Source organism: Antechinus flavipes, chromosome 6, assembly GCF_016432865.1.
Source record: "Antechinus flavipes isolate AdamAnt ecotype Samford, QLD, Australia chromosome 6, AdamAnt_v2, whole genome shotgun sequence".
Lineage (NCBI taxonomy): Eukaryota > Metazoa > Chordata > Mammalia > Dasyuromorphia > Dasyuridae > Antechinus > Antechinus flavipes.
Window position 1 is genome coordinate 70,148,750 of NC_067403.1, and position 26,395 is coordinate 70,175,144.

General features: G+C 36.8%; 1 protein-coding gene across 4 annotated transcripts in view; it reads left to right on the plus strand.

Annotated features, from left to right (window-relative positions):
• Window positions 1-26,395, plus strand: part of GAB1 (GRB2 associated binding protein 1) — a 157,742-nt gene that overhangs the window by 76,962 nt on the left and 54,385 nt on the right. For all 4 annotated transcript variants that reach the window (XM_051966155.1, XM_051966157.1, XM_051966156.1 and 1 more), the window contains exon 2: window positions 25,538-25,832. In XM_051966155.1, the coding sequence (XP_051822115.1) occupies window positions 25,538-25,832 (295 nt within the window). The remainder of the gene's footprint in view (window positions 1-25,537; window positions 25,833-26,395) is intronic.

Here is a 26,395-nt window from a genome sequence, read left to right on the forward strand (position 1 = left end):
CTGGCATAGACTTCTACTAGGGTCACCTTCATCCCAAGATGCAGCTTTTAGAGAAAGACTATAAATGGAGAATGATTGAAGTGCTGTAAGTTTAAAGAAATTGGACTTCAGCTGGCGCAAGAACAGTGGATTAAGTGCCAAAGGACTAAAGTTAAAATCCCGTCCCTGTTTATTAGCAGTTTATTAGTTTTGCCACTTAGAGCAATTCACTCCCTTCTAGTTTCCTCATTAATTAAATGAAGAGTCTTTTTGATCTCTGTAATTCTCTATATATTTAATCTATAACGGACCATGGAACAAAGTAGACATCTTAAAGTAAGTAAAATCTACTTTTATTTACATAGGACTGAAAAATTCAACCTGTATATTCTAGTTATATGTAAAACATTGTATTAAAAATAATATACACAGCCCCTGCCTTCTAGAACTATTATATGCATTATATGTGTCAGCTTTTAAAAAAAAAAAAAGACCCCTTTTTAGATTTAGGATTTTAAAAAATTTTAAATTTCTAAATCTAAAATTTTATTATTTATAATTATAAATTTATATTATTTATTTTAATTTTTAGAATAAAACAAGCATTTCTATAGCATTGTATAATTTTTTAAAAGGTGATTGTGTAGGGCAGCTAGATGGTGCACCAGCCCTGAAGTCAGGAGTACCTGAGTTCATATCTGACCTTAGACATGTAATACTTCCTAGCTATGTGAGTCACTTAACCCCAGTTACTTCAGGGGGGAGAAAAAAAGGTGATTGCATAAGAAACTGCAAATTTATTATTACAACTTTGTTATTTCATATACATAAGTGTCTATATACAAAATAGACTTACATAGATTTCTTTTTTTCCCCATTTATTTCTTCCTTCCCACTTGTTTTATTGGACTGGGCTGTGTAAAAGGTGGGAAATAAGTTTGAGAGATCAGAAACGAGGTTAGAAACCGTAAAATTAGCAGGCAGTATGGTATTATGGAATAAGCTTTAAATAGGAAATCAAAAGATGTAGATTCCAATCCTAGCTTTGTTTCTTGCTACCTATGTGACATTAGATACCTGCACCTCTCTGGGTCTTAGTTCTTTATTGGTAAAAGGATTGTAGGAAGGAGAATGCTGATGGAATAATGACCTCTGTTGTCCCTCAGTTTGGGTTTTGTAAAAGTCTTTACATGAAATCCGCGAGTAGGAAATTTAGAAATGTATAATACTAAGCAGCAGTCATATGACAAGCTCACATATTTCTCTGGCTGTTGACGTTGGTGGTGGCCCAGTCCTGGCCTCCCATGCCCTCTCTGAGTCTCACTGCTGAATAGCAATGCAGAAAGTCTTACATAGAGTCATCACTGAATTGTAAGGACTAGGATTCTGAGGGGGAATAATATAAAGCCTTATTCTAAAAGGACATCGTTGTATCTTTACAAAAAGATGCCCTTAAATAAATACTTTTTTAAAAATATGATTACAGCAGTTATATTGCTTTCTCCTTGAAAGGGCTTGTGGTGAGCCATATGCTGACACAGCAATGTTCTCTCTGTGTCGCAATGCATATATGCACAAGATGTAGTCATAAGCCATAGACTCCAGGCTGCTTTTTATGCCAGAGTTCTGATGGTAATGAAGTTTTATATGCAAACAAGGTGTCTCCTCCACAAACATTAAAATGATGTAAGACTATGACCGATTCAGCAGCAGAGATAACTTTGTTTAACCATCTGCTTGCATGTTGACACCGCATGAGGTCATCAGAGACCTGAGGAACTTGCCAGTGTCTGGAAGATGTCTTGCAGAGTCCAAATAAAAAAATAAGATTGCATATCGATTGCATGTCTTCTGCCCCGTGACCTTGCTGATGTGCTTAAAGTCAAGAAGGTTGGTTGGGAACACACAAAAATACACATAAGTACACACAACAAATAATTACCTGATGAACCTTTTATATCTTGCCTCCTCATTTTGTGACCTTTCTAGTCATCTCAACTTCTTTGATTTTAGCAGACCGTAGAAAACCCGAGTTCTTGACTTGAGATAGCTTTTGGTTTCCATTCAATAAGTCTCCATTCAAATCTGCTACCGCCGCCATCATCCTACTTGTGGAGTTTTTGAATTATTAATTCCTTTGGATGATGGAACAAGATAGTTCTTCAGATGCTTCAACTTACAGATATTGTACAGGTTTCATCAAACTTCAGAATGCCACAACTATCTTAATGAAATGACAGTAGTATGAAAGGGGTGTATAACTATCTACTTTAGAAAAACAAAGTGGATGACAAATTCTGTTGTCAAAATTGACAGTTGGATGGACAGCTCAGCCAGAGTGTGTGTGTGTGTGTCTATCTTTATATGTGTATATTTCTTATATCAAAAGCTTTAGAAATGACAGTTTAACAAACCCTTTTAATAAATCATGTCAAAATGAAAGGTACAGTCTAAAATGCCTTAATATCAGAATGGCACAGAATAAGTGTTGAATAAATGTTTATTGATTTACCAAGTGATTATATAATCATCTTACTGGCTGTTCATCTAGTTCCTTGAATTCTCACTGATTTAACAGAAGTTTCAGACTTGTAAGTACTTTGGAATTGAATTGTAAGATTTGGGAAAATATCCAGAATGTTCTACTGGAAATAATTTTGTTTATAGTAACTAAGGGATACTATGACTCCAGAGATTAAGAAACAAAACAACCAGATCACTTGAGCCTAGAAACCAGGGGTCAAATAAATATAGCTCTTTTTTTTTTTTTTTAAAGGTAGTTTTCCTCTGTTAACTGGCCACACTTTAAATGCTTAATTGTGGCTAGCTTTCTTATCTATGTGTGTCATGGGTCAAAAGGAGGAAAGAACTGGGTTCAGGAAGAAAGGGTAGATATTAGTCATTACTGATCTCTAGCAGTTGCAAATTTGTATTAGAAGGAAATTGTTATTTTGACAGAGTAGCAGTCTATTTTAAAGTGCAGATAGTCCTGTCTGTGTTGTTAGCTGTTCTTCATACAGGAGATTGCATCTTTTGCCACTTTTCTATTTCCTTGCCCTCTGAAATATAAAGTCCTTTCTGAGCAAGGATTGTTTTATTTTTTGTCCATCTCCACAGTAGCCTCATAAAGGGTCTGACTTATAGTAGGCATTTAATACTGAATTTAACAGTTTTGTTTTTTCCTCTCAAACTTCATATTTGTTGAGATTAAATTAACAATACATTTTTAAAAAATAACATTCCCCAGTAGCCATATCCAAAAATACATATCCTTCTTATTTTCAAATCCATCACCTCTTAGGCCAGATGTCTTTGTCTTCAGTCCTCTGGAATTATCATTTGTCAATGAGTTGATCAGCATTTTAAAGGAAAGGAGAAAGAATATAGTATCTTTTTTCTCACCATGTTTGTCATCAGTAAGTAGAGTTTCAATTTCCCATCTGTCCCTTGATTCTGTTATCTTTCTTTCTAGTAATGAGATCAGCCTATTCTCTTAATGTAATACCAAAGCATCAGTTTCTCTAGAATGTCAGTGATAAAATAGTTATTGCTGCATTTGGAAATTAAGTTGGTATTACTGAGTAAGGAACAAGTTTTGTCTTTGGGTCAGAATTGTCAGTGGTGATTCCTAATTGCCAATGGAATCTGTCTCTTCTCTATTTCTTTGGGGCTTTGGCACCCCCCACCCCAGCTTTGCTCAGGGTAGTCCCATACTCATTAACACTTCCACTAGGGGGCACTTGGAGGACAAAAGAAAATGAAATCCAAGGTCTTATATTGCAAATATTGATGATCACTCTGGTACCTTTCCTGCTTCTTCCTGCCTATTAGAAAGCCTTTCTGAACTTTTTTGTAGAACAGACTGTTGGAGATTCTCACAGTGCTTTACCCTACTGTGCTGTACAAATTTTGGAATAATTAATATTGATCTCTATATTTTAACTGGAAGTGCCTTTATAAAACTTAAATAGTCGTATTGGTATAATGGAAAGAGCCTTGATCAGACCTCTCAGGACTTGCAACACAGAGCAAGTAATTTCACCTTTCTTGGATGCAGCTATAAAGTGAGAGGACTGGATGAAATGGTCTCTAAAAGACCTAATAGTATTCACACTAATGTTCTTATCTTCATTAAATTTCTTAATGTAATACTTACCCCAGCACCATCTTGCCTTTTCATAAAACAGTGGAAACATGGGGGCTGACTACTATTGATTGCATTTCAGTTCAACAAATAAATGCCTACCTACCATGAATAAAACACTGTTAGGTGGTGGGTATTCAAAGACCAAAAACAAAATATTGATCACATATTCAATAAATGTTTACAGATAATGATGAGTCACTGTAACATTTCAAGGGTCTTAGAATAGAATAGATGTAGAGTAAGTCAAAGGTATTTATCCCTTATAGCCTACCTCTTGATCTACACCAAGAACACTCTACTGAGAGAAAACACTGGAAAATTTCTTTGTTATTATTTCATTTTTGCAAGCCTCGTGGTGATTGTTCAAGTCCCAATTGGGATAGAATCAGGTGCAAATTCTTTCCCTTCAATTTTTATGATATATTTTAGCCTGTGGATGATTAACTTAAATAATCTGATGGCATAGGTAGAGTTTTGGGCCTGGAGACATGAGTTCAAATTTGATCTCAGACTCTTCCTAATTGTTTGACTCTGAGCAAAGTCAAAGTCAAGTGAACAAGTCCTATTTCACCTCTGTCTTAGTTAAAATGAAAATTATTGTGATGTTCAAATGATAACATTTTTAAAGTGCTTAGCACAGTTCCTGGCACTAGATAATTATTCTTCCCACCCTTTTGTAGTCCTTTTTCACCATCCTAAAGAAAATACATTAAATATAAGAGATATGAAATCTTCCAGTGTTAGTTACTGGTTTTCCACATAATATAACTTTGTCAATTTAAAAACAAGAAAAAAAAAAGGGTAAAGATAATTCTTATAATTTGGGCTAAAGAAAGCTATGGGATAATAGAAAGAATATTGGATTTGGTATCAAAGAGGGGTATGGTCTGAACCTTAGCAAAGTATATGCTTTGTGATCTCAGTTAACTATCTTCCTCCTCTCAACTCAGTTTTCCTTTTCTCTGAAATGAGTAATATTGGACTTTAAGATGATCAACATCCCTTCTCTCTAAGTAGATGAAGCATTTTTCTTTTTTCTTTTTTTAAACAATCTTTAAAATATAAAGAATTTCATTGGCTAAGCAGAAAGAACCTAAGTTGTGAGCATTTCCTCAAGTTTCCTGCCAGACTTTGAATTAAAAGCACCAGGAAAAAAAATTCTGGAATGAATCCCTCATGTTAGTCAGATTTCAAGGACTTTTCCTTTCAATATGGAAGTTTGATGGGTGAATGGCAAGCAGAGTTAGGATGCTTTGAGAAAGACCTAAAGCTTTTGTTTTATTTGATTTTTGTACATTGCCCAAAATCAGACGTGACATAATGGGACCAGCTTTGAAATAAATTTAATTAAGCTGGAGCATTGTGATAGGCTAGCATTACTATCATAAGACATATTTTGAATTATTCACCATCAGAAAATACCTTGCATTTATGAGAATTAGCACTGCTGAATATAGTCTACTGTGGAGATCAATTTGGTACAAGAAGTCACAGCCAGGGCAGCTAGGTGGCACAATGGATAGAGTCTTGTATCTGAAGTCACAAAGACAGGAAGCCATTTTTCTGACCTCAGACTCTTTACTGTGATCCCAGACAAGTCACTTAACCCTTTTTGTCTCCGTTTCCTCATCTGTAAAATGGCAAAATATTCTAGGATCTTAGGCAAGAAAACCCCAAATAGGAGTCAAAAAGAATCAGACAGGATTGAAAAACAACTAAACAATACAATAAATCCAGACCTCTTTTCTCTTCAAGACTCTTCAATAACTTCTTATCACTTTGAGATAAAATACAAATATAAATAAATATCAATAGAGTAAAATGCAAACTCTTCAATTTAGTCCTTAAAGACCTTTCTGGCTCCTAAAAGTCCTGATTTCACACCAATTCCCCTCCTGCGTTTTCTGTTCTAGCCAACTGTTCCGTTCACTGTCCCTACAACTCTACATCTCCTACAACTCTAATTTCATCTCCCACCCTCACACCATTGCAAGAGTTATGTTCACTATATTTGGAATATTCTCCTGCCTGGGCTCTGCCTTTCCTTAGCTTCTTTTAACCTCAGCTTTGGAGCCACCTCTGAAACCTTCTCTGATTCTCTTGATTGTTTGTGTTCCTGTCTTCCACAAATTATCTTGCGTATATATATTTATTTATTTACACGTATCTCCTAGTAGAATGTCAATTCTTTGAGATCAAGAGCCATTACTTGTGTACTTCCAATTGAATTTGAAAATAGACTTTTTCTTTGTTGTTTAGAAAACACTAGGAATTCCCCCCACCATTTTATTAAGGATAAAATGCTCTCTTCTATTCTTTTCATCTTTATTGGCATTGCCATCTGTTTCATAGATTTCCAAGGTTAAAAAAGGAGACAATGTCTTTTTTGTTTGTTTGTTTTTGTTGTTGAATTATTTCAATCCTGTCTTGTGATTCTATCTGGACAAGATATTTGAATAGTTTGCTATTTTTCTCTCTCTAGGTCATTTTATAGATGAGGAACTAAGGGAAATAGGATTAAATGACTTTTCCCTACACCTTCAGGTATCTGAAGGCAGTTTTGAACTCGGGAAGATGAGTCTACTTAACTGTAAACCTAGGAGCTATCTGTTGTGCTATCTAGTTGCTTTACTTGATGACCCTATTACTGATGATAGGTCTTTATTGACTGGTCCTTGCATATTGAGACTGAGACTAAAAAGACTTTCTAGCATCATGGAGTCTTCCCCAGCTTGCATTTTTCAGGAGAAGCCTTCAGGAGTTTAACTGTCAGTCATCTCCATGATTGAAGAATACACAAGTAGGACTTTGAGACTTATGGTGGATATATGTTGGTCAAAGCCTGTTACCAAAGGTAATTGATCAGCAGCTTTGTACAATGGCAGAAGCATTATTCCCGAGTCAGAATTCTAAATGGGGTTTCCAAAATTGTAAAAGGAGGAGATTAGATTAGACTCAACTTTCTGGTTTCTTTGAACCTTAAATCAACAATACTACATGCCATAAATACAAAATAACATGGATCACCAGAAAGTGTGGTAGACCTGTCATGTACTGAAAGAATGAGATAACTGATGTGTTAAATTGATCTTTTCTGGGGATTTGTGAAAGGTCACCACAATAATTCGATGGGATAAGGTATTGAAAGATTCCTCAATTCACCAACAGAGGGAGAATAGTCACATTGGTGACCCAGATTCATTTAAGTGTCATTCTCAGTTCAACAAGCACTTATTTACCAAATGCGAGCAATATATATATATATATATATATATATATATAAGCTATTGGATATGAAAACTAAAATGAAAAAACAGACCTTTTCTGCAGAAGGCTTACTTTCTTCTGGTGGTATAGAGATATTATAAATATCTCATCCATCCATCTCCCTCTCTGTCCATCTTTTGATCTATCTCTGTATTTGTTCAGGACTCATGGAAAGTTGAAGTTATGAACCATAGTTCTTGCCGTCGTTCATCCTTCTTTCTCAAAGAGCACCAATGACATGGTGCATGATGCCCTGACTTGGATTTTGACCATGAATTGCTGATATTTAACCGAAGGGAAGTGGGATGGGGGGCTTGTGGGGCAGGGGATAAAAGGGGGGAGGTTTCTCTTTTATCCCCCCTAATTTGAGAGCCTCCAGAAAACATAAAGCCCACCAGCTCCTTGTGGCAGACTCTAACACAGATGACACCAGAAAATAACGCCCAGGAATTGGATTTTAAGTGAGGCAGAGTTGCACAGAGTCATCAGTCCCACTCTTTCCTCCAGAGTCATGGAAATCCAGTGACAAAACAAAAGTCAGTCTAACTGCCGATGGCTCAGGGTCTTAAATGACTTTTTGAATCAACCTAGACTAGACTGTGCTAGAGATTGTTTTAACAGGAACACATACGATGCATATGCCAGATAACCAGGATCTCTTGTAAACTTCTCGAAGTTAGTATGAGTTTTCTCACCACAATAGTGATTCCATAATAATATACTATACTATATATACACTATAGTATAATATTCTGTAATAATAATAACTATTTTTAAAGTTAGATCCCAAATATAAATGATAACACTTAGACGTTCACAATTAAAATTATTAAATATGTAGGCCACCTTTTGGAAAAGAAAATATTGTGCTCAGAAACACATGGATACATTGGCTTCCTTTCTTATGTTTATCTATTGCAGAAGCATCGTCTGCTCGCTCTGTGTACAAGGAAGGGGACCCTCTGGAGTGTATCCGCTGAATGGAAACTTTCAGGCAGGATATCCCCCTTCCGTTATTTTCTGGTGTCATCTGTTAGAGTCTGCCACAAGGGACTGGTGGGCTTTGTGTTTTCTGGAGGCTCCCAAATTAAGGGGGATAAAGAGAAACCTCCCCCTTCTCATCGCCTGCCCCACAAGCCCCCTATCCCACTTCCCTTTGGCTAAATATCAGCAATTATAAGTTTAAAATACTGTGCTGCTATTTGACATGAAAATCCATCTGTGGTAAAGTGTGGGAGTAGTGGTTCCTGCTGACGTCCCTGAAAACCCCAGGTCGGTCCCTGAACTGTATACAAGGGTTATATTTAGAAGACACTGTGGATTCTGTTTTTTAAAATGCCATAAACATGTTTGTATGGTTATTTTTAGTATTTGCAGACTTTACTGAACTCTCAGGCTGGCGAGTCAGATGCTGTCTGCTGTCAGCCTCTGACCACAGCTGGCAGGAAGGAACGCCGGAGTGGGAGGCAGGGAACCTGGGTTCAAATCCCAGCCTGCCACTTGCCAGCTGGGTATCTTTGGGCAAACAATTTAAATTCCCTGGACTTTGGTTTTCTTATCTATAATAAGAGAGACTGGACTTAGCATCTGAGATTTCAAACTAAAGATGATTCTATGACAGTTCCTTGGCTAAATGAATCCCAGAATAGTAGAGCTGGAGGAAACCTTAGTGTTTTAGGCATCTTCATTTAACATCTGAGGTCACTTCAGACCTGAGGGGGTCCCAAATGACTTTCCTAAAGTTATACTGACTTCTAGCACTCAACTTGAACCCTTCCAATTTCAGCAGCAGTCTGGGCAATGCTTGAGAGTTTGAGATTTTTAAAATGTATACTTTGCTTTAAAACATGATTTTTATTTCTTCTAAAATATAGATTAAAATATATCTTTTATAAGTTATGATAGAATAAAATAATTACCCTGTGGCTTTACTTATTATATAATTATTTATATAATATTTTACAAATAGTATCTCATTTTAATGTCACAACAATCCTGGGAAGTAGGTAATAGCATTATCTTGTTTATAGATGGGGAAACTAAAATGCAGAGAGATTGATTGGTCTTTCCCAGTCACAAATTTGAACTGAGGCCTTACTATATCAAAGTCAGATGTTCTCTTTCCACTGCAGCACTCAGGTGTCTCCTTAAGAAGATGAACCTCTGTAGATTTAGCTTAGCTAAGCCATTGCCAGCCTTATGATTAAGACTTACAAAATCAATTTGGTAGGACCTTTCTGTCCTTGTACTTTGGTGCAAAGCCTTTAAGAAGCCAGCCTACAGAAGGGGGAATCAGAATAAGGCTTTAATGAAGGAACACTTTAAAATCATCTATGAAAACTGAAAACAATGGAATATTGTAGAATTCCGTGGAATAATCTTGAGCCTGATGAAGATATATTAGAAAATGCCTCCTCCTCCAACTCCCTACTTCTTTGCAGAGGAAGGGGAAGAAGATTGTGGGGAATATGGAATGTATTGATAAATTTTATATTGATCAGTTTTGCTGATTTTTTCTTTTTTAGAAAAAGGAGGGAAAAAAATCAGCAAAACAGCAAAAAAATCTTTGTTTTAAGGGATGGATCGATCTGAGGAGGGAGGGGAGAAATACAGCATAGAAGGAGTGAGGAGATTTGGGCAATGTTAACACCAAAAATGTTCAATCAAAATTTATTTTTAAAAATTCATTACATTTCCTATCTTAAATTTAAATGGCATAGCTTCATTTTAACACAAATTTTATTTATTTATTTTTAAATAATCATAATTTTTTTATTTTTCAAAATACATGCAAAGAGTTTTCAACATCCACCCTTACAAATCTTGTGTTCCAAATTTTCCTCCCATTTCCCATAGACAGCAAATAATCCAATAAAGATTAAACATTTGCAGTTCTTCTAAACATATATCCATTTTTATCATGCAGCTTATGAAAAATCAGATCAAAGGGGGAAAATGAGAAAGAAAAAAAAACACACAAACAACAACAAAAGGTGAAAAATACTATACTATGATCCACATTCAGTGTCTATAGGTCTGTCTCTGGATGCAGATGGCTCTTTCCATCCCAAGTCTATTGGAATTGTCTTTAATCACCTCATTGTTGAGAAGAGCCAAGATTATTATATAATCTTGTTGCCAGTACAATGTTTTCTCGGTTCTATTCATTTCACTCAGCACCAGTTCATGTAAGTCTTTCCAGGCTTTTCTGAAGTCAGCCGCCTCATCATTTCTTACAGAACAATAATATTCCATAATGTTCATACACCATAATTATTCAGCCATTCCCCAACTGATGGGCATCCACTCAATTTCCAGTTTCTAGCCAAAAAAAAAAGGACTGCTACAAACATTTTTGCACATATAAATCCTTTTCCTTCCCAAAATCTCCTTGGGATATAGACCTATTAATAATCCTGCTGGATTCCAAATTGCTTTCCAGAATGGTTAAGTCAGTTCACAACTCCACGAATAATGTTCTAATAGTAATTTTAATGGCAAGTCCCCGTTCCCACTCCCACTCCCAACCCCAGGACCTGTGGAAGTGGCAATAAGGGACATGGAGGAATTTTCTGGATTGGGGCAGGGAGTACTATCACTGAAATTCCAGATTCATCCAAGTTATAAAGTAATTCATGAGGAGTTTGTAATTTCACCAACAAACTAATGCAACCCTTTGATACCTTAGCATATATAAATCTGGGCTCAGGAGACAAGGATTTGAATCCTAGTTTCATCCCTCACTCCATCTTGGTCAATTCATTTCTCTGAGTTGTGTTTTTCTCATCTGTTTAAAGAAAGAGGTTTTGACTAGATCAGTCATTCACCTTATCAGTTCTTTATCTTCACCCTTTAATCGTGGATGGGAGTCCCCAGATCTCCGTTCTGCACCCATTTCTTTTCTCAGAAGCAAGAAACTATCTTCTCTTCTCCCTGCACTCTCCCTTTACACTTACTACTCATATTAAATCACACTTTACTCTTATAATTGATGTTATTTTCAGTCCATTGTGTCTACTTCCTGTTGGTCAAAGGTTAGGATTGGGTGGTGTAAAGTGGGATAGAAAGCGAACAGGAAAAAGAAAGACTGGATTATTTTCATACAAGACATATCCATAGACATGGGCAGGATTGCACTTGGATTTGTTGATAACAAAGAAAGGTAAATGGTCCTCAATTTTTCTTCGATGCTGGAGCTGTTCTGTGCATGTTGTATAAGGAAGAAAGTTTTATTTATTTATTTATTTATTTTTTTTCTGAAAAAGAAAGTTTAAGAGAAACTGATTTCCTAATCCTACCCCACTAGTGGGGGAGGGGAGAGGTTGCTTACTTTCTGAAAACTGTCAGTATTTTAACTCAGGAGTTATATATGAGGCTTTATTTTATGTGTAAAAGGCTATTCATTTCATGATTTAGAGTGAGTGCATGTTTGTTTGCCTTGCCCAGAATTGAGGATTCGGTTTGGATGAGATTCCTTTTTTCTTTTTTTAAAAATTTAGCTTGCTTTAAATTGAATGCATCCAGAATGAATGATTTCTGTCATTTTGGAAGGCTGCCTTGAGGAGAGTTGAGGAGAGGGTTTTTTGTCTGTCTGTTTGTTTGTTTTACTTTGTAGTCTTTGTCCTTGTAGTGTTAGAAGGATAAAGTGTTTACTTTCAGAAAAATTACATGAACCATTGTTTTGACTAATCCCAAATAAATTTAAATTTGGAATCTTAAAAATGATGTTCTTTTGTTCAGTGTCTTTTTACTCTCTTTCCACTTGTTTTGGTGTTGAATATTTTTGTGTTTCCATTCATATTAAACCATGAGTGATTTGTTTTGAAATTTAATAAGTCAATGTGAATGTATGTGTGTTGGGGAGGAAGGGAAGTAATTTATTACCTTTGTAAAACACCAGAGTGTGATGGTTTTCCACTCAGAAAACCTGGTATAGAATAATTTAAATGTGTGGAATTTAGAAATGTTGATATAAAATTTTGATAACTTCATGGAAGACGTGTTTTTATTTTTTACAATCATGTGCAAATTGATTGATAGACTGTATTTGAACTTTTAAAAGTCAATTCTGTTTTAAATCAACTTTTATAATATCTAGCATTTATACAGTGCTTTAAGATATACAAGCATTTTACAAATATGACACTAAAAATGGCTAACATTTATATAGTACCTACTATATGTGCCAGATACTATAATAAGCACTTTATAGTTATTATTATTATCTTATTTGATCCCTATGAGATTAGTAGATTTTTATAAATATGCTAATTGAAGCAAACAAGTCAAGTGATTTATTCAGGAGTATATAGGTAAATTGTCTGAGGTTGGATTTGAACTCGGGGCTGTACAACTTGAACTTTGAACTTTGAAATGTGAACTTGGGCTCTGTAGACCCAAACCCCTCTCCACCATACCAGCTAGGTGCCCCACAATGACACTGGGAGTGAAATGCAATTTTTATACCTGGTTTTATTTCTTATAAATGTGTTTGCAGGACAAAATAAGGGAGGAAAGTTTTTTTCACATACTATTTAAAACAGAGATTGAAAGCTGGCTCTGTTAGAGGTCATGATCCTGGATTAGGAGCAGGAAGGTCTTGCCTCTTTTTATAGATCTAATTTGATCTAATCCAGATTCGTTCACTAAGTCCAGTTAGGATTCAGCCCAGATCCTCTGAGTTTAAGTTTCCTGCACTCTCCCCAGTCGAGTCATTTTGCCTTTTTCCCTGTGTGTGATAACCCTCTGACTCACTTTTCCTTGCCTTTGCTCCTTGGCAAGATCACCCGTTAACTCCAGCTTTCATGGACCAGAACTCCTAGCATTTCATCTGATTCCTGACTCATTAATTTTTAGATGAGTGAGACAGATGTTACAGGTTTCCTGAGCCTATGAAAATACATGCGTTGTGAGTTGATGAAGAACAGAGATTAATGATGTCCAACCTAGAATCACTGACATGTAGAATTTTATGTAGATTTGGAAGGGATCTTAAAAGCTGTCCAAGTCAGTCTAGTCCTAAGGAGTATGGATTTTGTGCAGTCTAAAGAATTTTCCCTTTGTTCTGAAAGAACATGAGAGAGAATGGCTACATTATTCCCTTCTCAAGTTATTTAACAGTTGCCTTTGATGCCTTTCTCCCCTACCTGGAAGGATCTCCTGCTACCTTCTGCCCCCTTGGGTACTTTGTTGTCTCAGCTCAAGTACCTTGTACATACATGACTCTTTGCTTCTTGTCTCCCCAGTAAGCAAAGGTGATCCTTAAAGGCAGACACTATTTTGGTCTCTTATTTTCTTTTAAGAAGCAGTAGGAGTAACGTGGCTCACCCGGAGTCACACACCTAGTAATCGTCTGTGGCCAGATTTGAACTCCTGACTCCAGGACTGATGCTCTGTCCACCATGCCAGCTAGCTGCCCCTTTGGGCTGTCTCTATATTGAGTGCTTGGTACATAGTAAGCACTTAATAAATGCTTGTTGGTTGACTGACTGCTCTTAGTTAAATCTCTTAAAGACATTGTGTAGAATAAGACCCATTATGTGGATCCAGTGGTAGGTAACTATTTAGACTCTTAATAACCACTTCAGAAACTGGTTATACAGCTTGCAGATCATCCTTGAACCTTCTTCATTTTCTCTCTCCCCCAGTCCAAGTATATGCAACCTAATGAGAGGGTTGTTGTTGTTCAGTCATTTTTTCAGTTATGTCTGACTCTTTGTGACCTCATTGGCAAAGATACTGGAGGGTTTGACCTTGCTTCTTCGGCTCATTTGACAGATGGGGAAACTGAGGCAAAGTAGATGAAGTGACTTGGCCAGAGTTACACAGCCAGTAAGTGTCTGAGGCCAGATTTGAACTCAGGGAGACGAGTCTTCCTGCCCCCAGGTCTGGCTCTCTGTGTGCACTATGGCACCATCATGGGAAGGAGTGGTGGGGGGGAAAAATGGAAGGGGGTAATTAGAAAAAAAGCTTTGGTTTGAAAGGGTGGAAGTGATGATTGACATTCCTTATGTGGGGGACAGCTTATGAAAAAAGCCAAGATACAGGAGATGAACTGTTCCTTTCTGGGAACAAGTTAGACCAGTTTGGCTCGAACCAGAGTTGCGAAAGAAGTTTGGAAAGATAGGTTGGAGCCTGGCTGAGAAGGTCTTTAAATACTTCTTGGAGAAGTTGCATATTACCCTGCATACAATAGGGAAACCCTGAAGGATCCTGAGACAGGGAATTTAAAGTCCAAAGCAGAGACTGTTCGTTCCCCTGTTTGAAAAGTGCCTTGCTCATAGAACGCTTAATAAGTGATTGTTGAATGAAAGAGTTAATCAATTAAGCCCCAAATTCCAGTTAAAAACTCCAGCAAAATCGTGTCAAAGCAGAGTTCCTGTAGACTTAGAGTACTAATTATGACAGAGTTTGTTCTTTTTTAATGTGGTGCTGATTCCAGGACTCGCAATTAGCAATGTTTTCAAAGAATGAGTTGCCAACATCATCCGTTGGTAATTTTAAACCCACTTCCTCCAAACTACTATGAGACTTATGAATTAGGTTTGACTTTTTCCATGAAAGTGTAAAGATTTTTTTTTCCTCCGTGCTGGCTAATTTGTTTTATTTCAAACAGCATGTGCGAAACTACATTTATTGGGGCCTGTGAAATACCAAGTGGGTTTTTTGGGGGGGAAGATTGGGGTAACCTCGTATCTGAGCATTGTTCTGCATTATTCTCAGTATTTTCTTTTGTTTATATAACCAAGCTAAAGTTAGAACCTAGAGTGCAAGACTAGAAAATGGTGACAATAGTTGAAAAACAGGAAATTTTAGACTTGTGTGTGTTTGGAACAGATGCCCATGATGATAGAGCTAGAGGAATGGAAACTTCCACTGAGCTTGTTCTTTCCTTGTTTTGCTTAGTGAGAAAAGATGGGGCTTCCTGGAAAACAAGTCAAGGAGGTTAAAGCAAATACTTTTGTTGTTTTTCCTTACTTTGGAGTCTACAGCTATTTTTTTTTTTTTTGTCTATTCCCTCCTACTGGTAAAATTATGGAAAGATTATGGAAAAATAGTATTATAGAGAAATAAATAGAATTGTAGAGGAATACAGCTTGTGGATCCAAGAGACTGTAAGTTACCCGAGGGCAGAGTGATCTTCAATCCAAAATATGAGTTATTTTGTTCACTGAAGTGGTTTTGAAAGAAATATATTATTATGATTATTGAATTGTAAAAGAAGAACCCAAGGACAACTCTCTATCTCTCTGTTTAAGAGATTTTTTGTTTTCCTTGTTTTGTTGTCTTTTCTCCCCCCAAGACTCTTAAAACAAAAGGCATTACTATCTTGTTGCAACCTCTCCTGTAAAAAGTCCTATATTTTTATATTTCAGACAAAAGGTATAGTTAATTCCTTAGCTATCAGGGCATTAATAGAATAATTTATCAGTATATACTTAAAGCTTTTAAAGATATTCTTTTCCTTCCCTTTTCTATTTCTTTGATTTTTCAAACAAAGGTATGATGGGGTCATTTGAACAAGAGATGAGGGACCAGTTTGACCTCAGCTAGACTTTATTGCCTCTCCTCCCCTCCCCTCACATATCTTTTCTATCTAAAGCTATCAACCCTCCCATTAGCTAATGGACTTTGTAAATCAGCTAAAACTTGGATTTTTAGATCTTTGGATGAAGACCTAGATTCAATACCTGTCTTATCTCTAGGATACTTACTGGCCATGTCACCTGGAATCTTGAGTGTTTCCAAGTAGTTTTCTAAGATTGCAAATCACTGATGAGTTGTCCAGTCAACATTGGTGGAGGGAACTTTCATGCTTGGGATTCCTCCCACCAATGAAATTTCTAATTCTTTCTGCAAAAGCCCCACAAGCATTACAACAAAGGAATCATTAAGCTTATTGTTTAATCAAGCATTTTGAAAACCTCATCATCATTTCCCTATACTGTTGTTTCTAATTTCTTCTGAATAAAATAGCATTTAGTCAAATTACAATAGTACCAGTCCAGTGTGGCTGAAGGAATAGCTCTCCAGAATACAGGAAATGCTTCAGGCTTATCAAGTCCAAATTAAACTTTGGTTCTGTCTCAGTAGCTTTCATCAAGGAAAAATTTTCTGTGGTCCCCCTGATTTTTTTTTGTTTTCCATCCATCTCTGTTGGTTAATCCAGAATGGTAACAGTTAACTATTGAAATACAAACATTAACATTTAGGCTTATTCTAACTGAATAATCTAGTTTGTCTTTTTACATACTCTAAGATACTAGATAATTTTGAACTCTCCAATGGACACTGTATTTAGTTAGTTTGATCCTTAAAGTTGATTATGTCTGAGTGAAATAATATCCTAAGAGTTCCTATCAGCCATAGTTTCTTACTATGTGTGAAACAGTTTTCTGAGCTTTTGCAACTTGAGAACTGAAATCTAAAAAGTAATATCTTCTATTAACACATAATTTTGCAAATTGCTGTGAGATTTTTTTGGATGTTTTCATTGGAAAAAATAATTAATTTGTATTCACAATATTATTAAGCTCTGATTATATTTTAAAGAATTATCTATTTCTAAAAAGTTTACTTGGCTTAAGGAAAAATCAATTGCCACATTTATAATAGAAACAAGTATTCTTTATCTCTAGGATATTCATCTCTATTCTAACTCTAATAATTTCATTAAAGAAAGTAAGAACAAAATTTAGTGTCATATCTGGTAGAGGTTATTTCCTCTGGTATTGGGCATTTGTGAAGAAAATGTTTTGTAACTTTATCCTAGTGTTATTTAAGGTGAGTTGTTGTTATGAATATGTGACTACATAGAGAACTCCCTGTGTAAGAAGCACCATGCTAACTTAGATAGCACCTTGCCTTTGCCTTAGTAGAGAAGTCCTCTGGAGTTGCTTGTAGCACACAAAGGTTAAATGATTTACTTGCCCAGTATCACACAGCTAATACCAGAGATTAGATTGGAAGCCCATGTTATTCTGATTTCAAACTCGGCAATCTATAATGCTTCATTTTCATTATTTTTTTTAAAACAATGGAGTTCAGATTTTTTGGGAGTTCAATGAAGTTCACATAGAAATGGCAATATAGGACATGCTATTTAGTGTTCTACACATATATAGATTGCTGTTTTTTCAATGATATTCAAATAGAAATGGTAATCGGATGTCTTATTTAATGTTTTGTGCAAAGGTAGATTGCCGTTTCTTCAATGGAGTTCAAATAGAATGGTAGTAGGACATGTTATTTAATGTTCGGCACTTAAGTAGCTTGCTGTTTTAGAACCTATTGCTTTATAATAATTACTTTGTTCCATACTATTTCTATTACTTTCTAATAATTGTTTTTTCGTAGCCTATTACTTTATAAAAAGCCATTCAATTTTGAAATTCTGGGCTCCCTCTCCTGCCCTTTTCTTCATTTCCCAAAAGCCGGATCATCTTCCCCCTTTCTTCCTCTTCTTGCTAAGATCAACTACTCTGTGCTCCTGATTCTCCTGCAAATTTTAACCTCAGTCATTCCTCCCATCCTAAATCTTCAATTTCTCCTTATTTTTTTCTCCGTTCCTACTTCCTTTAGTTATATTCAGAGTTTCCCTCTCTTTAAAGAACCATCACTAAGTCATAACATCTCCTCAAACTGTTATCCTGAACCTCTCTTAATTTTTTCTATTATTAGATGCCCATAAAATCCTTTCTATATTAACAGCTACTGCATTTCTCATTCCCTCCTAAACCCTATAGTCCAACTTCTGATATCATCATTCAACTGAAACTATTCTAAGTTACCAGTGATCCCCTAATTGCCAAATCCACTGGTCCTTTCTCAGTTCTCTTCCCTCTTTACCCATCTGCTATATTTCATACCATTAACCTCCTTCATTCTAGAGACTCTCCTCTGGTCTCCTCTTGTCTACCTGACTGATTCTTTCCCATCCCTTTTGTTGGTTCATCTTCCAATTCTGTCCACTAATTGTGGGTGTTTTCTCAAGGTTCCTTCCTAGACCTCCAGTCTATTCTCTCTCTGCCTACCCCCCTCTTTCTGTAACCTCATCAGCTCCTATGGATTTAATGATCATCTCTATTCCAGGACCTCCCACAGATATAGATGTGACTTATCTCTCCCTGATCTTCAATCCTACATCCTTGATTGTTTGACATTTCAAACTGAATGTTTGAATTCAGTCACAAGGTATCCCAAACAGAACTCATTATTTCCCCTCTTGCTCCCCAAATATTAATACTTCGTTCACAAATTTTACTATTTCTTTCGAAGCCATCACCATTATTTTAGTCTCCTCCAGCCACTCGACAAATCTTACTGTTTCTACATTCGATCATCTTTCACATTTGACCTTTTCTATCAGCTACCTCCTTAATAAAACCAAATGGGACATGATCTCTGTGATTCTTTCCTATTACTAAAGTTACAGTTATCTCTAAGGTTCCTTCTGTGAAGTTAAGATACCCATTTTTCTCTCAATAATGACCATAAAAAATTTAGATTTGAGACTAAAAGAAATCAAGCTGTAGTCTAAGAAAACATTATTTAAAAATTTAAAGATCTGCCCCCCCCAAAATTTATATTTTTGTACTTTCTTCAACTGTAAATACTCCCTAATCCCATAATATGGGCAGATAAGGGGAATAAATAGCATTGTGAATGCCAAAATGAAGGGAGGGGAATATAGTGATCTCTCTGAATTATTTTGCAATTGAAGAAACTTAGCTTCAGAGAGGGGAGATGTCTCACCGACAGCCACAGACCATGTTAGGTGCAGACCTGAGACTTCTAACACAATGTGCTTGCCGTTTCATTGTACTGCCCCAGAATTCTTGGGGGGAAGAGGAAGGATTTTGAGTGTGATATCCAATGCCTTCATCTTACAGAGTTTAAGTGTGCATTCTTAGCAAATCTAGGGCAGTGTCAATTTACACATTTCTTGTCCTGGCTTTTTCTGGTCATATGAGGATGTCGGCATGATCACCTAGGGCTGACCTTTCATTCTATAACATGGAGGGTAAGGGGAAGAGAAGTTAAGCAAAGGAAAAGGAAAAATATATACACAGACAAAAAGTTAATAGCAAAAGGGAAGAAATCAGCAATAATTAGATATAGTAATAAGAGACATTCTAAGATGATACAGGATTTTCAAATGAATAACATAGGCATTAAGTCCATGAATGGGAATTCAGTGTCCTGAGCTACTGTGCTCCCTGAAAGCTGTTCAGAGGAATACTTTCACTCAACTCTTAGGATTCGAGAGGATTTGTGAAGTTAGGAGGAAGAAGGGAAAGAGTACTCCTACCAGGTCAGAGGGAGACAGAATAACCAAAAAAAAAAAAATGGATGTTTTTCAAATCATAAAGGACACCATCTTTCTATAAGTATGTATTTGAAGAAACAGAATTGTACGCCTCCCCTTTGTAATGTCAGTTTAATTCAATTCAACTAGCGCTTATTAAATACCTATCATATGCCAGATGGAGAAGCTGGGTAGTCCAGTGGATAGAGTAGTCTGAAGTCAGAAAGAATTATCATCTTAAGGTCAAATCTGGCCTCAGGCACTTACTACCTGTATTACCCTGTCTGCCTCAGTTTCCTCATTTGTAAAATGAGCTGGAGAAGGAAATGACAAACTACTTAAGTATTTCTGCCAAGAAAACTCCAAATGGGGTCACAGAGAGTTGGACATGACTGAAAACAATTTAACTACAACAAAATATGCTAGGTTCTATTTGAGGGATTGAGGATATAAAGACCAAAAAAAAAAAAAAAAAAGAAGAAATGGTCCTTGCCTGCAAGAGGCTTACATTGTATTAGACTATAGTCTTATCCTATTTATTAGTCAGCTACCTCTCCAATTCAGTTGAAACATTTATCAAGTACCTATAGTGCAATGTGCTATACTTACTGCTGGGAACATAAAATTGGGGGAGTGGGGGGAAGAAACCAATTCTTACCCTGAAGTTGTTTACAGTCTCCTGGGGGGAAGGAAGTAGGACATTTCCAAGGCTAGTACATGAAGCAAGAGAGATCCAGGCAAAATTCTGTTGTAGAAAATATTTGCTTTTCCTTTTGGCCATCTGCTTGCTAAAGGCATAAGGAAAGAGAAGAAATAAAACATCTGATTCCTGAATTTTCATCAGTTACTCCACAAAGGACATCCAAAATAGAAGGCTGTGTTGAATGGTGGTTTCTATAACAAGCTGCTGTCTCCACAAAGCTTATGAGTTCATGCCTCATTTTCTGTCCATTGTTTAGGATACCCCGAGCATCCTCACTGTAAGATAAATGATAAGCTCTTTGAAGAGGTCCACCCAGCAAGTCTTTCTGGCCTGTGTACAAGCTCTGATGGAATTTGCCAAAATCCTAAGGAAGTCTGAGGGAAATTCAGAAACAAGGATCTTAAAAAAAAGAATCTCCTCAATAAGGAACTCAGGGGCCAGACTGGTACCTTACAGGTGGTCATCCAGCCTTTTGCTTGGAGATACCCTGTGACAGGGAAATCATTACCTACATGGGGGCAGCTCTAGAAGTTAAAAAATTTTTCCTCATACTGTACACTTTCCTTATGCTGAGCCTATTTGACCCTGCAACTTCCACCTAATACATCTAATTCTGTCCCCTAAGGATAATTGGGAAATTAAGATCTAGGGAAGTTTTATGACTTCTCCAAGTTTACATATTAGTAAATGTCTTTAGGTGGAATTTCAACACAGGTCACTTTTTCTGACCTGCGAAGAAGTACTAGAAATGTAGTTGAGTACATGAAAAATCAGCTTTTTGTCCCCATTTGTCCCAAGCACGTCTCTTTTCCCAATGAAAGTGAACAATTAGAATGGACTTTTACATGCAAAGTTTTGTCCCAAATTTATTCTGGGATTTTGGTTTTAAAAGGCATTTTCTACCCTGCTACTATAGACTTGGTGGGTTAACCTATGGCTTTCATTGGGGCGACAAGTGCAACAAGGTTAAAAATAGAACACGCTTTAAGAATCCCAGATATTTTCAGATAACAAAGAGTGATTTATGTGGGCCCATTTTGTGCTTTGAAAACATAGAGACGCCTTTGTACTGTGATTAGATAGGGTGCTGAGGTCAGTTCTCTTGTCTGGAATCCAGCTTTATTCGGTTGCTAAATTGTGCTTTGTACTGGGATCCAGAGAATCTTTGTATCTGCCTTATTAAAGTGTGTAGTTTATGTAATTGCTTTTGTTTTCTAGTTTCAGTGGTGCCAGATTCAATGAGAGTGACTCATTATGTGACTGAAACAAACATTCTCATTTGCGTTCTGTACCCCCCTTCCCACCCCCAAAAAAGTAGCAGGTGCTGGTTGGCTAAATTCAATATTTTAGAACTGTAATTTCCTGTGTAGAAAGCTCATCTCGCATGTGGTGTTCCCTCACCGAACCAGACTATGAAATCACTGCCTTCACTCTCTGTGTATATTTGTGTGTGTGTGCACGTGTGCATTTGCACGTGTGTGCAATCCCTTTATTTTTTCCCTTTCCTTTTGTCCTTCTCCATTTCACCGAATTCTCAAATAAATGCCCTTTAAAGTTGGACACTGGAAGAGGGAAGGGGCAGGAAGCCATGCTGCTGCAGCCCAAAGACAGACTCCATTCCTTCTGCCTGCATGCCTGTGACCGCACAGCCACTGAATATTTGAAATGACAACACAGAATTGGCTGCTCTCAGGCTTGGGCATTTGGACCTTGACTTAATGGTAAACATTGGGCTCTTAAAAGCAGCTTGATCCCCAAGGATCCAGGACATGGAGAGCTGGAAGGAGCCTCGGAGGCTATGCGGTCCAACTTCCCCATTTTATATATTCCCTACATATGCTTTGCTTGGATTTGTTTCCATGTTGTCTTCCATATTAGAGTGTAAGCTCTCTGAGGAGAGGGACTTTTTTTGCTTCTATCCCCGGTACTCAGTATGGTGTCTGGTACAAAGTAGAAGCTTAATAAGTGTTTATTATTTGAATGAATAATTGAAATGACTTGCCAAGGTCACATACAGATAATAGACTTCAAAGTTGGGATTAAAAGCCAATTCTTCTCATTCTAAGTCTGCCATATCAGCTGCTTCTTCATCCACCTAATTTTGCTCATGGCTGAGTTCTGGTGTGTTGTAAAATTGCTCCCTCAGTGGGGCAGAGCCAGGATTGTAAAAGCAGGAATTAACACAATGAAGTGACCACAAAGAAGAGAGCAGTTTATTTGTTGAGAAACCACCAGTGTCCAGCAGCCTCTTAAAAAGACAGCCTACTCATAGTTCTGTAACTCTTCAAGCTTTACAAAGTTCATTCTCCACACCAATTCTGCAAAGAAGCTAATTCAGTTATCTCCCCCCACCACGCCCACCCCCTATTTTATAGTTAATTAACTTGTTCATGGTCACAGAGTGATGATTGCTGGGTTAAGCTTCCAACCCAGGACCTTGGGCCTGAATGGAGGGAGAGGAGGTTCTATTATGTGCAGAAATTGAATATTGATTTATTTTTATTTGAAAAACAATTTTTGCAGCAACCCCCATCTCCCCCCTCAAAATTAGACTTCTGGGAAACTCAACTGTCTAAAACTTTTCAGAAGTAAATGGAAAGGGTAGTTAGGTGGTTTAGTGGATAGAGCACCAGTCCTGAAGTCAGGAGAACCTGAGTTGAAATCTGCCCTCAGACATTTAACACTTCCTGGCTGTGTGACCTGAGCAATAAACAACCCAATTCTCTCAGCATAAAAAAAAAAAAAAGTAAATGGAAAAGATCTTTAAGAAGTCAAAATAGCTGGTCACAAAGCTCCAGAACTTGACTTTCTAGGAAGTTCCTGGGGGTTCTAGGAAGTCCACCCTCAAAGACTGTTGACTAGATACTTTTAAACAATTTGATTATGTATTTGATGAGGAGTAGAGAAGAGCTCCATCTTTGAGACTACATTTGTTTTTTCTTCCTGTTTCTAGTTTTTCTAGAGGACATCTTGATTGAATTTGAAAAGCTTTTTCAGTAAAAAGATTAACATGTCTGTGTATATCTAAGAATTTTTGGTCTTAGTCTATATCCTCTAAGCAGTTTCTTATGTATCAGATTTGTCTTCCTCAGGCAGCCAAGTGGTGCATTATCCAGTCAGGAAGTTCCAATCCAGCCTCAGATACTTTGTAGCTGTGTAACCTATAGTCGCTTAACCCCTGCAATTTGTGAAATGGGAGAAATAAGTGTTTACCCACCAGGATTGTTGTGAGGACCAAAGGAGATAATAATTGTGTCGTGCTTAGTACAGTGCCAGCACATAATAAATGCTTTATAAATGTGGTCTATTAGTAACTAAGGCGCCATTTCTTGGACTTCTCCCCCTTCTGGGTAACGGGCACCTCGTAGGTCATTATTGGTACTCAGCACTGTTGGTCCCTTAGGGAGATGCAGTATTTCTGTTGTTTTGGAATTATAGGATACAGTATATATATGGATAATTGTAACTGACACTGCAGTCCATGGTAAATCTATTAGAAAGGGCTATATATGAGACTGGAAGGTCATTATCATCGTGAGCATCCAGGAAGGTTTCATGGAAGAATTGTTCTTAGTGATGGGCTTTAAAAAATTCAGGAGGTAGTGATAGATGGAGGAAGGATTTTCCAGGCACAGAACAAAAGAGACGATGTAGACCTCATTGTATTTGGTGGGGGTAAAGCCCTCCCATTTGGATGTGGCAGGCTGTCCCAGGAGGTAAGTCCAGAAAGGACTTTCCATGAGAGAAGAGTTTGAACTTTACTAGTTGGAATCATAGGTTCCTGGCTTTAGCCCTGGCAGGAACTTGGGAGGTCCTTTACGATCTGCTCTCTGTGGGTGTGTATGTGTGTGTGTGTGTACATGTATATTTTACAATCCTGCTTGCGTGTTTTCTGGAATGCTTTCCAATTCTAAAATTCTACCTTCAAGTTTGACTTAGAAGTCTTTACTTTAGTTTTTCAACTCTCAGTAATTCAGGAGTGATTATCTAGTTTACAAATTGCTCAGCCACCTTCTTTTGCTCTTTCAGCCTTGTTCAGCCTGTAGATCATCTCATAATTTATTAATTAATATTTCCCCTGGGAGATTATAAGGAGTACAAGATGAAAGTATAAATGTTTTTCCCTCTAATATTATTGACATTTGGGATAAGATTTGGTAAAGAAAGAAGTTGAAGCTAAAAGGTATAATTTTCTTTAGTGAAGAGGGAGTTTCTCCATGTTCTTGATTACCACTACCATGTATTTAATTTGATTTCAGGTCAAAAAAAGAAATCCTTTTTAGTTAGCATAGCTACTGTCCTTTGTTGTGATTGCTTCTGATTAGGTGTGTCTCCAGTAGCACTTTTTGTGTTGGTAGCCAAGAAGAAAAAGAGAAATCAAATAGAAGCTTTCCCTTGTTTGGGAAATAGCTTAATAAATTATAGGATATGAATGCAATGAAATAGTGTAAAAGTGCTGTTTAAAAAAACAAAAACAAAACAGTAGGAGGAATTCAGAGAATCCTGAGGAGATTCCTCAAATTGTACCAAATTGCAGTAAAATGAGCAGAACCAAGAGAGCATCATACCTCATAACTTACAGAGAATACTTAAGTTAGTGACATTTGTTTAAAACATGGAGTAACTGGATGACAAAATAGAGTGATCGTTGACCCCAGAATCAATAAAACTCCTCTTCTTGAGTTCAGATTCAGCTTCAGACACTTTTATATGACATTGGACAAGTCTTCTCATCTGTCAAGTGAGCTAGAGAGGTAAATGGTGAAACAGTCCAGTATTTCTGCCAAGAAAGCCTCAAATAGGGTCACTGTCAGATACAACCTAAAAAAAGAAAAAAAGAAAACAAACTGAAAAAACAACAAAAAACCTGTCTGAATAACACATACTGACAGATCAGATGAACTTTATGTATGCCCCATTCTACTATATGACACATCATAATGATAGATCTCAAATATAAAGACTTTGGTTTTTATTTTCAAGAAACTGTCTTTCATAATTCCATAGGAAAAGGATAACTATATTTGTTTTGCTATGTATCATTTTTTATTTTATTTTTTCATGTCTTAGTTTAAAAATCATTCTTAATTTTTGCATAATAAATGGATTTTTTTTTTCTTAATTTCTTCCACAGGCATGGAAGAGGAGGTGGTTTGTACTCCGAAGTGGCCGTTTAACGGGAGATCCAGACGTATTGGAATACTACAAAAATGATCACGCCAAAAAGCCCATCCGCATTATTGACTTAAACTTATGTCAACAAGTAGATGCTGGATTGACATTTAACAAAAAGGAGTTTGAAAACAGCTACATTTTTGATATCAACACAATCGATCGCATCTTCTACTTGGTAGCAGACAGCGAGGAGGAGATGAATAAGTGGGTTCGTTGTATTTGTGACATCTGTGGGTTTAACCCTACAGAGGAAGGTAAGTACCAGGTTTCATTAATTGAACTAAAACTAAGATATTGGGGCATTTTTCCTGCTGTGTTTTGAAGAATTATCACAAAATGATTTCTTGGCTTAAATAAATGACATATTTTTTGGTTCCCCTTCCATAACATATTAGGAAAGATACTTACCTCTTTAATGAGGGAAATATTTTGGGCCAGGCCTGTGATTTAATCTATGCAGGAGAACCACACATTTGTGTAAATATACAACTCATCTATATTATCTTATTTGCCTGGGATGTTACGCAAGCGGGCTTTTTAGAAAGGTGGTTCTGCTCATCTTAGTGGGGCAAAGGCAGATTCAAAATTAGCTCCTTAAATGAGACCTCATGGTACATGATGTGATGACTTTGTGTGTGACCTGGGGAATCAAATCCCATTAGAGATCGAGATAGAGAAATTCTTTTTTGATATAAGCAACTGAAAAAAAAAATGTGGCTCAGCAGAAAAGTTAGAACAAAAATATTCAGTAGCATTTAATAGAACACAGCCCTCTCCCACTACACAGTGCACGTGTGACAGTCATACGTGAATCCTT